Here is a 16330-nt window from a genome sequence, read left to right on the forward strand (position 1 = left end):
CTTTAAATAAAATACTTAAAGGTGTAATTTTGTTCTTTTTTGTGCTTATTTTTGTTTTGTTTACAATATTTTAAAAGCATGAATAAAAATGTTTATTTACAAAAATAAACCAGTCTTTTTCATATTGCATTGTTTATTTTCTTTTATAAGAGCTGCCAACAATTTCTTTATAAATAATTCATAAGAAAAAAGCAACAATAACAGAGCTGTTGCTCAAATAAATGTAAACACAAATCTAAACACAAAACTCCTAAAAAAAAAAAAAAAAAAAAAAAAAATATATATATATATATATATATATATATATATATATATATATATATAATATAATAATTATTATTTTATTATATATATATATATATATATATATATATATATATATATATATATATATATATATTTTTTTTTTTTTTTTTTTTTGCAACTTGCATTACCTTTTTTAGTAAATGTTTCATAAATTAAAACAAACTCCCAATATGCTAAATCATAACCTTCTCTATATATCCATGATCTAGTGTAGGTCTTGTATTCACATTTACAGTATGAGGATAAGTTAGCCTCAAAGAACAGTACACAACAAACTAATGACTCCTTCAAATAACACATCCAAATAGAAAAGACATGTTAAAGGGGTCATGAAATGAAAAATCTAATTTTCCTTAGTTTTTTGTCATATTAGATCTCCCAGTACTATAAAAACATCCTGTAAGTTTAAGAACTGAACAATTTGTGGTTCCTCTAAAATCAGCTTTTATTAAAGTCCGACTGAGAAAACCACAGATTCTGGAATGTTCTGCTCTGTGATGTAATAGACAGGATAAGCTCCGCCTCCCCATAAGCTCCACGCCCACTTCTACAGCACTGCCTGTTTAACTTTGTTAATATGTAAAACCATTAGCCAATCAGAGCAGTGGACCTTTACTTTAGTCTACAATAGGCCACACCCACTCAAAAAACAGCAAAGAAAATAGATGTGTTTTGTTCAGTAAGAATCCTGATAACATCATAATTGAGCCTTAAATAACAGTACACAATTAAAAACTGAGGTAGTTCATGACTCCTTTAAATCAAGATACAAATAAAAGGGCATATGTTAAAGGGGTCATGAACTGAAAACATTTCTTGCCTATTGTTTTGTCATATTAGAGCTTACAGTATTATAAAACCTCTTATAAGTTTCAGAAGTCAACACTTTGTGGTTCCTCTAAAATCAGCTTTTATTGAAGGCCGACTAAGAAAACTACAAAGGTCTGGAATGTTCTGCTCTACTATGTAATACAGTGGATAAACTCCGCCTCTACAGCGTTTACTTCAGTCTACAATTGGCCACACCTACTCAAACAGAGCGTTCAGATGAGTCAAAAACAGCAAAGAAAATAGTCAATTACTTCTAAATGATGTTTTTTGTGTGTGTGTAAGAATCCTAAAAATATTTTAAGTGAGCATCAAAGAACAATACAAAAAACTGAGGTAGTTCATGACCTCTTTAGATGAAGATAAAAATAAAATGGCATGGAGTTAAAGGGGTCATGAACTGAAATACAAACTTTTCCTTAAGTATTTGTGATATGAGAGTTCATGGTACTATAAAAACATCCTGTACGTTTCAGAACTCAACACTCTGTGATCCCTCTAAAATCAGCTTATATGGAAGGCCGTCTCACAAAACCACAGATTCTAGAAAGTTTTGCTCTATGATGTAAAAGTGGATAGGCTCCGCCTCTGAGTCTACAATTGGCCACACCCACTCAAACAGAGCGTTCAGATGAGGGTCAAAAACAGCAAAGAAAATAATCAATTACATTTAAATTATGATTTTTTTTGTACAAGAATCGTAATAACCTCATAAGTGAGCCTTATAGAAAAGTACAATAAAAAAAACGGAGGTAGTTCATGACCAGTCTTGCCAGACATACGATAATTATCGTATTTGTACGATAATTTCGACCTCTGTACGATCAATAATGAAAAAAATCCTATAATGTACGATAATTTCAGAATTTTATGGCATTTAACAGTAACTTCATTGTAATCTTCGGGCTTCTTTACTTATTGATCTAGCTGCATCTTTTCTGTACTGTCTGTGAGGAGTAGGTGGAGTTAGACACGTTTTCTATCTCATCTTATGTTGCATCTTCTCAGCCAATCAACGTGGAGAATGGCTCTCTCTCACGAGTTAACGCTCCTGCTGCGCGTGCCCATGGTTAGGTCAGTAGTTTTCAGTTTGAGGTCGATCTTTTAAACAATAATGTTAAAACAATTCATGCTGTAAAGGAAGGTGAGAAGGAGTTTTCCTTTGATGTTCTCGTTTTTCCCCATTCAAATGCGTCTTGTGAACATGGTTTTTCCAAAGTTAGTCTCATCAAAACAAAGCATGCACACCTCAGAGTGTGCACTGCTTTCAAGCCAACCAGTACTATTTTGCAGTCCATTACGGCATCCAATTTGTACCGAAAAATAAATGCCTTAACATCTGGCAACATGCAACATTCAATGACAGCAACTCAAAGGTGGAGTTTGAACCTTCCCACTAAGGCACCTAGTTTTTTTTTTTAGCGTATTGTGGTAATTTGCATGTTGTGTCAAAACGCTATGTGTCTAGATAATAGCTGTATACTCTGTTTGACTCGTGTACAATAATTTTCCTCCAAATACGATAATTTTGAGGTTCTGGTACGATACTTTGACATTTCCAATCTGGCAACACTGCTCATGACTCCTTTAAATCAAGATACAAATGGCATGAAGTTAAAGAGGTCATAAACTAAAAAAAAATTTTTTTTTTTGTCAGATTAGAGCTCACAGCACTATTAAAAACTTTCTGTAAGTTTCTCTAAAATCTGCCCATATTGAAGGCCGACTGACAAAACAGCAGATTCTGGAAAGGTCTGCTTCATGATGTAATAGTGGCAAAGCTCCGCCTCCACATAAGCTCCACGCCCACTTCTGCGCTACTGCCTGTTTAGCTCTGTTAATATGCAAAACTGTCAGCCAATCAGCGCAGTGGGTGTTTACTTTAAAATCAACAATTGGCTACACCCACTCAAACAGAGCATTACAACGAGGGCCAAAAACAGCACAGAAAATAATCAACTTCTAAATTAGGATATTTTTGGATGTACAGATCTTATAAGCTGACCTCAAAGAGCAAAAATAAATAACAGAGGTAGTTAATGACCTCTTTAAAACCGCGTTTTTGGATTTTAATGTTCAAAGCACCATGCTATCAGTGCCTTTCCGTCTCTGACAGGCCGGCATTCGGTAGCGCATGTGTTTCCAGAACCTTCTGTTCGTGCGTTCTCTGGCGTTTTCTCTCCAGTTGAGGATTCCTTGGGTTCGGCTGATGTATTTTAAAGATTCGGGCAGCAGATGCTCTTCAACACCATCCTCCACCTGCACCAGGATGACTTTTAGCCCCTGTTTCACCAGAGCGTCATACAGACCCACACGCTGCTCGTAAGCTGATCGTAACGCTTCATAAGAGCTTTTACACTCTGAATCCTGGGCTTTATCTGATGCATGTTTCTGAGGTGATGAACAGCTTTGGGATGTAAGGATAATGATCAGTCTCCTGCTTCGGTTCATTCTGTCAGACACCACATCTTGAATGGCTGAAAAATAAAGAGTCATTTGTGTGAAATGATTGTGATTGTGTTACAGTGTACGCTCCAAATGAATGTGGATCTAAATTTATAGATTGCAATTGATTTTACTTTATTCAAATCTCTTAAAATAAGCATGCATTTATTTATTTTTTTTAAACTTTTATTTAAATTATTATTTAAGGGTATATGCAGGATTCAGAAAGTGAAATGAAATACATTTAAGACCTCATTATCACTCATTAGCAACATTTTAACTTATAGTTTATTTACTAAATACTGATTGTAAGAAACTAATCCTGAACTGAAACATTATTCATATATTGAATAATAACGCAAATCCAGCAGGGGGCGCCTATAGAGCAGCAGGAATACCAGTGCTATATTCAAATGATATATTTTCAAATGATATTACATAACACTTATGTTTAAAATTGAACAGTTTAACATAAACTAACTTAATGGTATTTTTACATATAAATAAAAATGGGTACATCTTCAGCATTTAAACATCAACAAATAAACATTTATTTAAATGTATTTTTTTAAACATTTTATTAAAATAGTTACAATTATATAAGTTTTTTTTTTACATTTTACATAAGAATTATATTTGAAATTTCCATGCATTTGGACAGTTTAACATAAACTTACCTAACTTTATTTATACATTAAAAAAATGAGTGTCAGCATCAGCGTTTAAACAACATTAACAACAACATTTATTTAAATGTATTCATTTTTTAAACATTTTATTAAAATTATTAGATTTATTACATTTAGATCGTTTAAATAAGATTTGTGTTTGAAATTGGACAGTTTACCATAAACTAACTTAATGTTATTCATACATATTAATACAAAAGGTACATTGTCGGCATTTAAACATCAACAAAAACAACATTTATTTAAATTTATTTTAATGCATTTTGTTTTACATTTTATTGAAATTATTGAAATTACATTAAAAAATTACATAGGATTTATGTTTAAAATGTCCCTGCATTTGGGTAGTTTAACATAAACTAATGTAGTTTTATTCATACATAAAAAAATGGGTACATCGTCAGCATTTAAAAAACATTTATTTAATTTTATTATAATAAGTATCTTAGAATCAGCACAATTTTTATTACATTTATTTAAATCTATTATTTAAATTATGTAAAGATTTTATTGAATTTTTTAAATCATACGTTTAAAATTTAGATGCATTTAGATAGTTTAATATTTAAAAAAATAATAATTATGCCATCAACTCTATGTATTCTTCAATATTTCCCGAATGATGTTAAACAGAGTAAGGAAATTTTCACAGTATGTCTGATAATATTTTTTCCTTCTGGAGAAAGTCTTATTTGTTTTATGTTGGCTAGAATAAAAGCAGTTTTTAATTTTTTAAACACCATTTTAAGGTCAATATTATTAGCCCCCTTAAGCTATATTTGTTTTTCGATATTCTACAGAACAATAACAATAACCTAATTCCCCTAACCTGCCTAGTTAACCTGATTAACCTAGTTAAGCCTTTAAATGTCACTTTAAGCTGTATAGAAGTGTCTTGAAAAATATCTAGTCAAATATTATTCACTGTCATCATGACAAAGATAAAATTAATCAGCTTTTAGAAATGAGTTATTAAAACTACTATGATTAGAAATGTGTTGAAAAGATCTGCTCTCCGTTAAACAGAAATTTGGGAATCAAATATACAGGAGGGCTAATAATTCTGACACTGTATGTGTACCAAACCACCTTTGAATTGTGTGTTGGAGTGGTCATGTGACAGGATGTTTACCTTCCCCAGGAAGTTCATCTCGTCCACTAATGAAGAGTCTGTAACCGTAGAGATCTTCAAGCACAGAGGGAAGGAAGTGCAGAGCAAAGGTCATAGCAGAAGAAGAGCTGAGCGGATCCACATTCAGAGAACTCACATACGCATCGTACCACTTCCCGTCTGAGACCGCAGCATTCAACACGCATGCACAATACAACAAAACACAACACTGCAATATTATATACAGCACATTTATTATTGCATCATAAAACATGGCAGTGCTTTATTGATAAACTGATGTACAATAAACACAATTCATGCGATTAATTCAGTTCAAATCATTCAATTTGTATAGTGCTTTTTACAATAATTATTGTTTCAAAGCAGCTTTACAAAAGGTGCACATTACTGCATTACAATCAAAATAAATCAGAAATCTTAAGGTTATTAGTATGCATAACTTTATTAGTTACTAATTGTTATGTATTTGTGTTATTTGTGCTCTGTTTGTGTTTTTTCCCTCTCTCTCTCTCTCTCTCTGTTCTCCCATATCTGCTATTATTATTCTCAGGTTCTGTTCATTGGTCTATTCAGCTGTCAGTCATTTCTTCCCCGGTTACGTCACTCTTACGTCACATCCAATAAGCAAAGACCCCCTGTCATAAAAGCGTGCGTCAGACCACTTGCTAGCCCCTTGATTCACTTGACTTCCCCCCCCCCCCCCCCCGCTCGTATCTGTTTGTGTTATTGCGTGTGTTTAGATTAAGGCTGATTTATACTTCTGCGTCAAATGCCGGCGAATGCTACGGCGCTGACGCATAGCCCTTCGCCGTGGCCGTCACTGACGTGCACCTCTCAAAAAATGTAACTACACGTCGCAACGACGCGTAGCGTAAGCTCTGTGATTGGTCGGCTTGGTAGCACTGACGAGTCTGGGCGGGACCGAGAGCCGCGCGAATGGCGCGAACGATTGTTTACAAGTGTGGAGTATCGTGAAGGAGCTCCGGATGGAAAGTTTTGTTTTGTGTTTACCTCATAGTTAAAGTTGTTGCACGTCCGCCGGTTCCTGCCTCAAAATGAGCGAGTTTCAGCCACTTGTACATCCCGGAAGTGTTCAGGAAAACAAAACAGCAGCGAAGAAACTCGACATAGAGGAACATTTACACCTCACTGCCAACTAGCTTTTCGGAAGTGTTAATGCAGACCGACAGAGACAGCGCGCAGAAGTATAAATGCACAGCCAGCCGAAATAAAACAAATAACTTTCTCCAGAAGAAAAAATCTTATAGAAAATACTGTGAAAATTCCCTAAATGTGTTAAACATCATTTGTGAAATATTTGAAAAAGAAAAAAAAATCACAAGAGAGCTAATAACTGATTTTAACTGTATATACATATACATTTATATATATATATATATATATATATATATATATATATATATATATATATATATATATATATATATATATATATATATATATATATATATATATAAATAATATATACACACACACACACACACATATATATATATGTATGTATGTATGTATGTATATATATATATATATATATATATATATATATATATATATATATATATATATATATATTTTTATTTTTTTTTTTTTACTTGAGATAAAAAATGACATAAGACCTAAAGTATTCTCAAACTGTATGTAAAAAATGTATGTTCAAACTGTATGTATAAAACATAAAGAATTAATTCTGTTAGTGTGAAAAACGAGACAAAATTTTCTGAGTGAAGTTTTTTGCTGTGCATTCATGTGCATTCGCGTTGCATGCGCCGTGGGTGACGCCGGTCACCTGACGCAGAAGTATAAATCAGGCTTAACCCTGTCTAACTATGTACTTTGTTGTTGCCCGATTCTGTGTTCACGTTATCCGTCCGTTATCTATATCCATTTATTCAGTTTACGTTGTTTACGAGGCTTTGACGAAGCGGACAGGTAAGAAGGGCACGTGACATACATTTTGCAACACTTAGGACTACTCTGCTGTTTAGTACATTAGGTGCGCCACCCCTTGTACTTTTTGGATAGATAGAGTAGACTGTTAGGCCTCGGAAGACTCTTCCCGTGTTAATTATATTGTTTTCACATAGCTAGTTCTCGGAAGTTAGAATTAGTTTGGGTTTTGTTCTTTTCATTTCTTTAGCGCCGCCCGTGTCCCTTCTGCCAGCTCTCTTGTTTTTCCCGTCTTTATTTGTCTCAGTGTTGTATATATTGTAAATAGTAAATCTTTGCCTTACTTTTTCTTTATTTTCTGATTAATTCTTTGTTTTTGTTCAAACCCCACCATCCCCTAGCCTAGACTAACATCAGGGGGTTTGTAACACTAATAACTTTCTAACGAATTGGTTTTAACAGTCAAAGTTATTATAAACATAGGTAACCTGCAGTTATATAGTGTATAGATGATGTCTATGTTGAAATGTTCAATGAAGTGTATTTTTGTATTAGGTGTATGTGTTAATCTTAATAGTCTCTAGAAGTCTTGAACACCTTGATTAGTTGCATCAGCTGTTTGATTAGGGTTGAAGCAAAACTGTGTAGCGCTCGAAAATTAAGTTTGACATCTATGATCTACATAATAAACATGCATTTAATATTACACTTTAATAAGCAATGTGATTTTGTCAGCAGTTCAGTTACAAATATATATTAAATCCAGGCAATATGTGGTACCTTAAATCACAAGATTTTTAGACTATTCTTTTTCTTAAGACTATTAGTATTATATTAATCATTCTTACTATAGTATTTTTTAATACAGCATTTAATCCACATTTGTCTGTTACGGAACAGAGATTGTGCTTCCAGTCATGTTTAAAATGAAATGTAAATAAAACTTTTTTTTTATCAAAAGTTATGATTAATAGTATCTTATGACAGACTAAATCTAAACCTCATGCAACTAATGATATACAATATATACAGTTGAAGTCAGAATTATTAGCCCTCCTTAAATATTAGCTGTATATTTTTTCGCCAATTTATTTTTAATTGAAAGAAGTCATGATTCTTTTCAACACATTTCTAAACATTATGGGCTCTATTTTAATGATCTAGGTGCAAAATCTAAAGCTCAGGGCGCAAAAGCATTAGGGGCCTGTCAAAATCTACTTTTGCTATTTTAAGGAAGGAAAAATACACTCTGCGCCCTGCCGCATTGTCCAACAGGGTTGTGTTTATTCTTTTAATTTTTTATTAAATTAAAATTCTTTATATCTGGATGTGTTTTGAAAATAACGTGCATTAAACCAATCAGAGTCTCATCTCCCATTCCCTTTAAGAGTCAGTAGGGTTGCGTTGTGGTGCATTTTCTATTTACATGGCAGACTTCATAAGTGGAAGAACTGAATGCTTCATTAGTGAGAAAACAATTAAACAGAGTATCTACAGCGCGAGGATAAAGAATGAGCCTCCTCCATTCTGCCTCTTTAATTTTACTGTTTTACTTTCGTGGATGAGGAAATGGTGGAAACCCACTCCACTGAAGACATCCATTAGCCTAAATATTTAATTTAGTTTGTTAAGCACAAATGTTTGTGTCAAAACTATTTCAAAAATCAGTTTTAACTTCCAGCAAAGAATACATGAACAATAATAATGAAGTGTGGTCAAAAAACTGAGTTATATCCAAACTCATGTCTTGTTCTTATGCCCCACATGGTGATGGTCTCCAAAACCCCACAGGCAGACAAATCTAAACTTGTTTTAAATAAAACAAATATAAATATGCATATAATAAAAAATGCTGCTAATAATAATAACATTATACTAATGAAAATTGTCATGAATAAACTGAAAAAGCGCCCCGTAGTGAAGGCATGGAGGCAGTGGTTTTTATATTTAAGGAGCAAATGACAATTTTTGTCAAATTTAAATCCTTTAATTATTTTCATCTGTAAAGATATTTGTGTATTGTTATATATCCTGTGTGTATTAAACAATGTGTACGCATTTGGACCTGCATAGGTGCATAATTAACGCGCTCTGCGTTCTTTAGAGCAGCTTTCAGTTGGTCATTGCTGGGGTCTATTTCAGTTTCTCAAAATAGCAACGCACCAACAATGCACCTTAACACACCTCCTTTATAGACCAGCACACCCACGAGTCCACAAAGTGGCACAAATGGATTTGCTATTAAAACAACATGGCGCAAAACGTGAAAATTACTGTTGCACTGGTCTGAAAATAGCAACAAATCACACCATACATGTTTTGCACCTTACTGCGCCAGGTTTATGATAGGGTCCAATAGTTATATTAACTCATTTCTAATAGCTGATTTATTTGATCTTTGCCATGATGACAGCACCCAATATTAGACTAGATATTTTTCAAGATACTAGTATTCAGCTTAAAGTGACAATTGAAGGCTTAACTAGGGTAATTAGGCAAGCCATTGTACAGTGGTTTGCTCTCCAGTGGATTGTTCTGTAGACAATCCAAAACAAATATTCCTTGAGAGGGCTAATAATATTGAATAAAACTGCTTTTATTCTAGCCGAAATAAAACAAATAACTTTCTCCAGAAGAAAAAATCTTATAGAAAATACTGTGAAAATTCCCTAAATGTGTTAAACATCATTTGTGAAATATTTGAAAAAGAAAAAAAAAATCACAGGAGAGCTAATAACTCTGATTTTAACTGTATATACATATACATTTATATATATATATATATATATATATATATATATATATATATATATATATATATATATATATATATATATATATATCATATATACACACACACACACACATACATACACATATATATATATATATATATATATATATATATATATATATACATACACACACATATATATATATATATATATGTATGTATATATGTATGTATGTATATATATATATATATATATATATATATATATATATATATATTTTTTTTTTTTTTTTTTTTTTACTTGAGATAAAAAATGACATAAGACCTAAAGTATTCTCAAACTGTATGTAAAAAATGTATGTTCAAACTGTATGTATAAAACATAAAGAATTAATTCTGTTAGTGTGAAAAACGAGACAAAATTTTCTGAGTGAAGTTTTTTGCTGTGCATTCATTAAGCTCAGGCTACTCCAGAGCCTATCTACCGAAAACAATAATCTGACGTACCGCTGCATGCGACAGAACGTGAGCAAACACTCCTGTAGGCCAGAACCAGATCAACCCTGCAGAGAAACAGCAGAGCGAGCAGCAGGATGAGCAGAGCCACCAGACCCACACCGACCCAATAATAACGCTCATTCTGACTGGCTGAGGACAAATCAAACAAACACAGCAGATCAGACAACACCAGCACTCACTTCACACAGATATTTCACTAAATCAAGAATATGTGTATTTGGTGTGCTGTCTGGGAAGAGGGGTTAGAAAAAGTAGGATTAAAGGGGACCTATTATGCAAAAAATCACTTTTATAAGGGGTTTTAACACAGTTGTGTGTCAGCAGTGTGTGAATATATCCAGCCTTTAATGGTAAAGATAGTTCAAGTCTATTTTTTATAATCAGACTTGATCAAAACAGTCTGCAGAAACACTTTGATTGACACTCTCCCTGTGTCATCAGAGGGGGAAGCCCCGCCCACTAGTGGCCATCTCTCCCTCATTAGCATAAACAGCCCTGAGCGAGAAGCAGCCGTCTGTCCATTAGCCAGTTTTGAGCTGCTGAACATAATGTCAGTATAGACAAAAAGACCCCGTTTACACTAATGCGTTTTAGTTTTAAAACAGCGTTTTAGATCAAAAACGATCCGCGTCCACACCAGCCTTTCTGAACATATCTCCGTCCACACTACGCCACCAAAAGCGTATATCACATGACCATTCGCGCTCTCTGGGCATGCGCGTTCTAGTATAAACAGGAAGCATGTGTCACGCTCAGCATTTGGTTATTGTTAGTCAACAAACGCTGGTTGAACAATGAACGCGATGGCAAAGAAAGCAAGAGAGGTATTTTTGTGGACAGACGACGAGGTCGAGTAGTTGCTAAACCGAACAAATGAATAACTGCACAATGGCGCTTAAAACAGACAATAGTGCAAACAACGCTCCCATTTCTGTGTCCATGTTGTTGTTTACAATGAAGGCTGGTCTGCTGTCTTCTGGCAGCGTTAAAGCCATGTGATATAGTCATGTGATAGGGGCTTGACGAATAGGGGAAGGATACGCAATGACACAAAAGCCCCAATCAGGTAGCGAATCTCAGCAGCCCCGCCTCCGTTTTCAGATGTCCCCATCCACACTGAGACGGAGCAGCAGCGTTTTAGAATGAAAACGGCCTCTTCAGCGTTTTCAAAACACTCTATTTTCGGCGCTCGAAAACTCCGGCGTTGTGTGGACGGATGGCGTAACCATAGCAAAACTTATGCGTTTTCAAACTAAAGCGCATTCACAAGTGTGAGTGCAAAGTGCGCTTGAGCCCAAAACTAAAGACCCACTTTTCAATGAACGCAAACTGCCATAGTTTATTAAAGACACAAACCCCTCGCAGCACGTCAGCTGCCAGCAAACCTTCTAATACCTGCAGCATGATGACTTTCATGAACATTTATTGCGTCAAAACTGGTGGATCTGTTCAGCAAATGATTTGACTGCATGTCACTGCATCCCAAACGACTTAAAATAATAGAAAACAATATGACTAAAGCATGTCCACTGTGCTGAGCGAGAGCACTTCTCTTCCTGTTAAACAGAACAGTCGCATCATCGATGACGTAAGCATGCTCAGGCTCGGATGGGGAAAAATGCTATGTGAGTGCGGCCCATCGGGGTAGAGGAGAGGGGGGGTAATCATGTCTGGGCACGGTTCAAGACAATCGTGTCTAGAGTGAGTACACCTTTAGCCCTGTCAAATTATCTGTGCATGCTCCTTCTGAAATTTGTTGATAAAACAGCACAGTATCAGAGATAATGCTGGAGATCAACCAGAACTGACCTAGAATCAGCACAACTCTTCCTGAATCTGATCCCGCCGGGTGATCAACCTTACAGGTGAAGTTGATGTTTAAATGCTCAGCTGTGACTTCTGAGATGGATAAAACAGACAGCAGGTATTCCTGATCACCTTCCTTGAATCTGAAAACAAACAAACACATGGAGAAGCTAAAGTATTGACATTTAGACTCTATGCACTGTAAAAAAAAATCTTGCTGCCTTAAATGTTTTAGTTGAATTAAATATATTTTTTCGGTAACGCTTAACAATAAGGTTCATTAGTTATTGCATTTACTAACATGAACTAATCATGAACAACACATGTACAGCATTTATTAACCATAATTGAACATTTACTAATGCATTATTAAAGAGCCCATATTATGGGTTTTTGAAAATTCCCCTCCATGTAGTGTGTAACACAGCTCTAAGAGAAGTGAAGTATCCAGCTAAGGCTTAAATCTGTAAGTGTACAGTGTTTAAAACGGTTGATTCATCTATAAAAGAGTCGACTCATAGTGCTTCAAACGAGTCGTCTTGATAACGAGTCATTAGGTGTTTCGCCATGACGTACGAACGAAACCAAGTTATTCACGTGCACGCGCAAACCCGGGAGATTTCAAACCTGAGGCCCCGCCCTCTGACGCAGAAACCCAGACACAGACACACACCCACAAACACACGCACACAAACATGCCAGTTAACTGAAGTCACACTGCAGATGGATATTATATCGAGTCTCTACCCAAAGACGAAACATCAGCATTATAGCCAAGCAGTTGGAAACTACTGGAAACTTCTGGAAGCTACATGCTACAAAGAATACTTCATCTGCGTTTGTTAAAGGAAGGATCAGTAAAGAGTAACTTACTGATGGACGTCAGGATGGGTTTCTTCCTCCATTTCTCAAGTGTAAGTACGTGCGATTAAAGTTGCCTTGTTTACTCGAGCTTGCAAATGTATTTAGTTGTGATTTGTTACTTGTAACCGCGTGTACTGTATCCGGTTAACTGGCTATTCTCTTATCGCGTGCAAAGTCACGTTAAAAACGCGACGCGTGCTGCTTTGTTTACGGAGCTCCGTGGACGAGGGTACTGTGTGTGTCGTCCGGAGGTATGTGTGTGTGTTTGTGTGTGTGTTCGCGAAAAAGAGCAGAGTGAGACAAGCTAGGAGATCTCCTCGACAGTTTGTGTCTGTGAAAAGAGCAGAGTGAGACAAGCTAGGAGATCTCCTCGACAGTTTTTGGAGTTTTTGCTCAATAAAATAGTTAGTCGTCTGAATTTTCAAGTCCATCGTCTGTATTTACATTGACCCACTGGCAGCTAAACTCCACGCCTACACTATCGAGCGTGTATGAACTGTGATTACTTTTATATTGCTGATTAGCTGTTTGGCATTTCACTCTGACTGAAGGCAGTCGACCAATCGCGACAGACTGTCATCGGTCCAATCAGCGCAGATTAGCTTCGCGCTAAGGAGGGGTTTGGGAACAAATGAATCACTGGACGATTCATACGGGAGTCACTGGGAAAATTAGGTAAAAATAAATGCAGATTTTAAGACCATGAAAGTGTTTTTTGACCTTGGATGCATATTAGACTGTTGTTGGAGAACCTTACAACCAAGATATGACCCTATTTCATGTATAATATGGGCTCTTTAACATCCAAGTCCATGCTTTTTAACATTAGTTAATGCACCATGAGTTAACATGAACTAACAACGAACAACTGTATTTTCATTAACTAACGTGAATACAGTAGTAAATGTATTGTTCATTGTTTGTTAATTAACATTAACTAATGAACCGTGTTGTAATGTGTGACCCATTTTTCCAGTCATCTCAACTTACACCACTCAAACTGACTACAAACATTAAGATAACATTTCATTCATTAATTTTCCTTCAGCTTAGTCCCTTTATTCATCAGGGGCCAACTTATCCAGCATATGTTTTACGCAGCAGATGTCCTTCCAGCGGCAACCCATTACAGGGAAACACCCATGCACTCTCACATGCACACTTATACACTACAGCCAATTTAGCTTACCCAAGTCACCTATAGCACATGATATGTGTTGAAATAATTTCTAATTTCTAACGTTTACATTCATAATATTTATATTATTTGCTAATTAATAACCTCATGTGGAACTCTGAATCTGCGACTCATTTCGGAGTCTGCCACTGTCTACCGGAGGTCGCTTTCAGTCACAGACGCATGCTTTGAGAGCATTCCTAAATGAATGAATCAGATATGGTGTTTTCCATCAAGGCAACCTGGGGTGCTGAACTATAATTTGCTAAAGTGGCATTGGGCGGGTTAAAAGAATAAAAAAAGACAGCCGTTAAGGCATGTAATGCACATTTTCAAAGCAGAATATCTGACTTCAGCATTGATGCATATGCTTTAGAAGAGTCAAAAACTTCCAACATCCATCACCTTTAATTAGGCAAGGCATTGGACAACAGTGGTTTGTTGAAAAAAATAATGATACCCTTAAAGGATAAAGCTGAAATCTACCTTAATTTTTTATTTATTTATTTAAAAACTGCTTTTACTCCAGCCACACTGAAAGAAATATGTAGAAAATATTATTGAAAATACCATGAAGAAATGTCTTTGCTGCTCTGTCTTCATTTTCATTCGTTTATAACCTGTTTTAACACATTTTATATGTTTTTATCTAATTTTTAAAATAATGTTTATTTATTTTATATTTATTTTTCTTAGACTTGTCTCTTTTATTCTTGTTTATTTAAGGCACTTTGAATTGCCACTGTGTTTAAAATGTGCTATATAAATAAACTTGCCTTGCCTTGCTCGTGTTAAACATCCCTTGTATATGCAATATTTAAATAATAGTAAACCATAAAAAATAGAGCCGGCGAAGCAGTGGCGCAGTAGGTAGGGCTGTCGCCTCACAGCAAGAAGGTCGCTGGGTCGCTGGTTCGAGTCTCTGCTCAGTTGGCGTTTCTGTGTGGAGTTTGCATGTTCTCCCTGCATTCGCGTGGGTTTCCTCCGGGTGCTCCGGTTTCCCCCACAGTCCAAAGACATGCGGTACAGGTGAATTGGGTAGGCTAAATTGTCCGTAGTGTATGAGTGTGTGTGTGGATGTGTGTATGGTACCCAGAGATGGGTTGCGGCTGTAAGGGCATCCGCTGCGTAAAAACACGCTGGATAAGTTGGCGGTTCATTCCGCTGTGGCGACCCCGGATTATTAAAGGGACTAAGCCGACAAGAAAATGATTGAATTAATGAAAAAATAGGGCAAATAATTAAAAAAGTAATATATTCAATAATAAAACCTACTTCTAACATCCACATATAAAGATAAATGTACCTTGACAAGTCGAAGTCCAGACGCAGAGAATCGGAGTCAGTATACCAGTATAAATCAGTGTCGTCATCATCGTTCATCCCAACTAGAGCTTTGCAGTTTATCTTGTAACTTTGACCTGTGGTGACATGAAATAACAAGAAAATACTGTGAAAAATAATACAAATTTCACAGGAGAATAAATATCACTTGTTTTAATGAACAGGAACTAACACTAATTCCCACAGACTGCAACACAGGGGTTAAATGACACAGTGGGTGTTAAAACCAGTATCGTCTTCACTCACCAAGTGTTACTCTGTGTGTTTGACTTGGCTTCGGGTAGATCAATTTTGGTGGCGTCACCACTGTTAACATAACACACATTTATTACATCATCCATCAGACCACAGAAACACACTTGATTATTTCAGCTCAACACTGTCATTTCAGCTCTGTACCGCCACCCACTGGTCCAACATGATGATTACATTATGGGTCATAACTTCATTCATTTTCTTTTGGCTTAGTCCCTTGTTTATCAGGGGTTGCCACAGCAGAATGAACTGCCAGCTAAAACTTGGGTAGGCTAAATTGTCCATAGTGTATGAGTGTGAATAAGTGTGTATGGATGTTTCCC

General features: G+C 35.5%; 1 protein-coding gene and 2 long non-coding RNA genes across 9 annotated transcripts in view; 1 reads left to right on the forward strand and 2 right to left on the reverse strand.

Annotated features, from left to right (window-relative positions):
* LOC147835447 (uncharacterized) overlaps positions 1-16330 on the reverse strand; it is a 479758-nt gene that overhangs the window by 287814 nt on the left and 175614 nt on the right. The gene's annotated exons all lie outside the window — the stretch shown is intronic.
* Positions 1-16330, forward strand: part of LOC147842463 (uncharacterized) — a 758429-nt gene that overhangs the window by 145476 nt on the left and 596623 nt on the right. The gene's annotated exons all lie outside the window — the stretch shown is intronic.
* Positions 421-16330, reverse strand: part of il1rl2 (interleukin 1 receptor-like 2) — a 30931-nt gene continuing 15021 nt past the window's right edge. For 2 of the 7 annotated variants that reach the window (XR_015499999.1, XR_015500004.1), the window contains 7 exons: positions 15999-16058; positions 15715-15829; positions 12371-12510; positions 10550-10690; positions 5401-5559; positions 2718-3611; positions 421-1902 (listed from right to left, as the gene is read on the reverse strand). Coding sequence is in view for 1 of the 7 variants with exons in the window: in XM_087268542.1 (XP_087124668.1) it covers positions 3211-3611; positions 5401-5559; positions 10550-10690; positions 12371-12510; positions 15715-15829; positions 15999-16058 (1016 nt within the window). In the remaining 6 variants the exon portion in view is untranslated. Of the gene's footprint in view, positions 3612-5400; positions 5560-10549; positions 10691-12370; positions 12511-15714; positions 15830-15998; positions 16059-16330 lie in introns of all 7 variants that reach the window. The other 5 variants (XR_015500002.1, XR_015500001.1, XR_015500003.1 and 2 more) reach the window with 5 other exon arrangements.

The sequence above is a fragment of the Danio rerio genome, chromosome 9, assembly GCF_052040795.2.
Source record: "Danio rerio strain M-AB ecotype USA chromosome 9, GRCz13ab, whole genome shotgun sequence".
Lineage (NCBI taxonomy): Eukaryota > Metazoa > Chordata > Actinopteri > Cypriniformes > Danionidae > Danio > Danio rerio.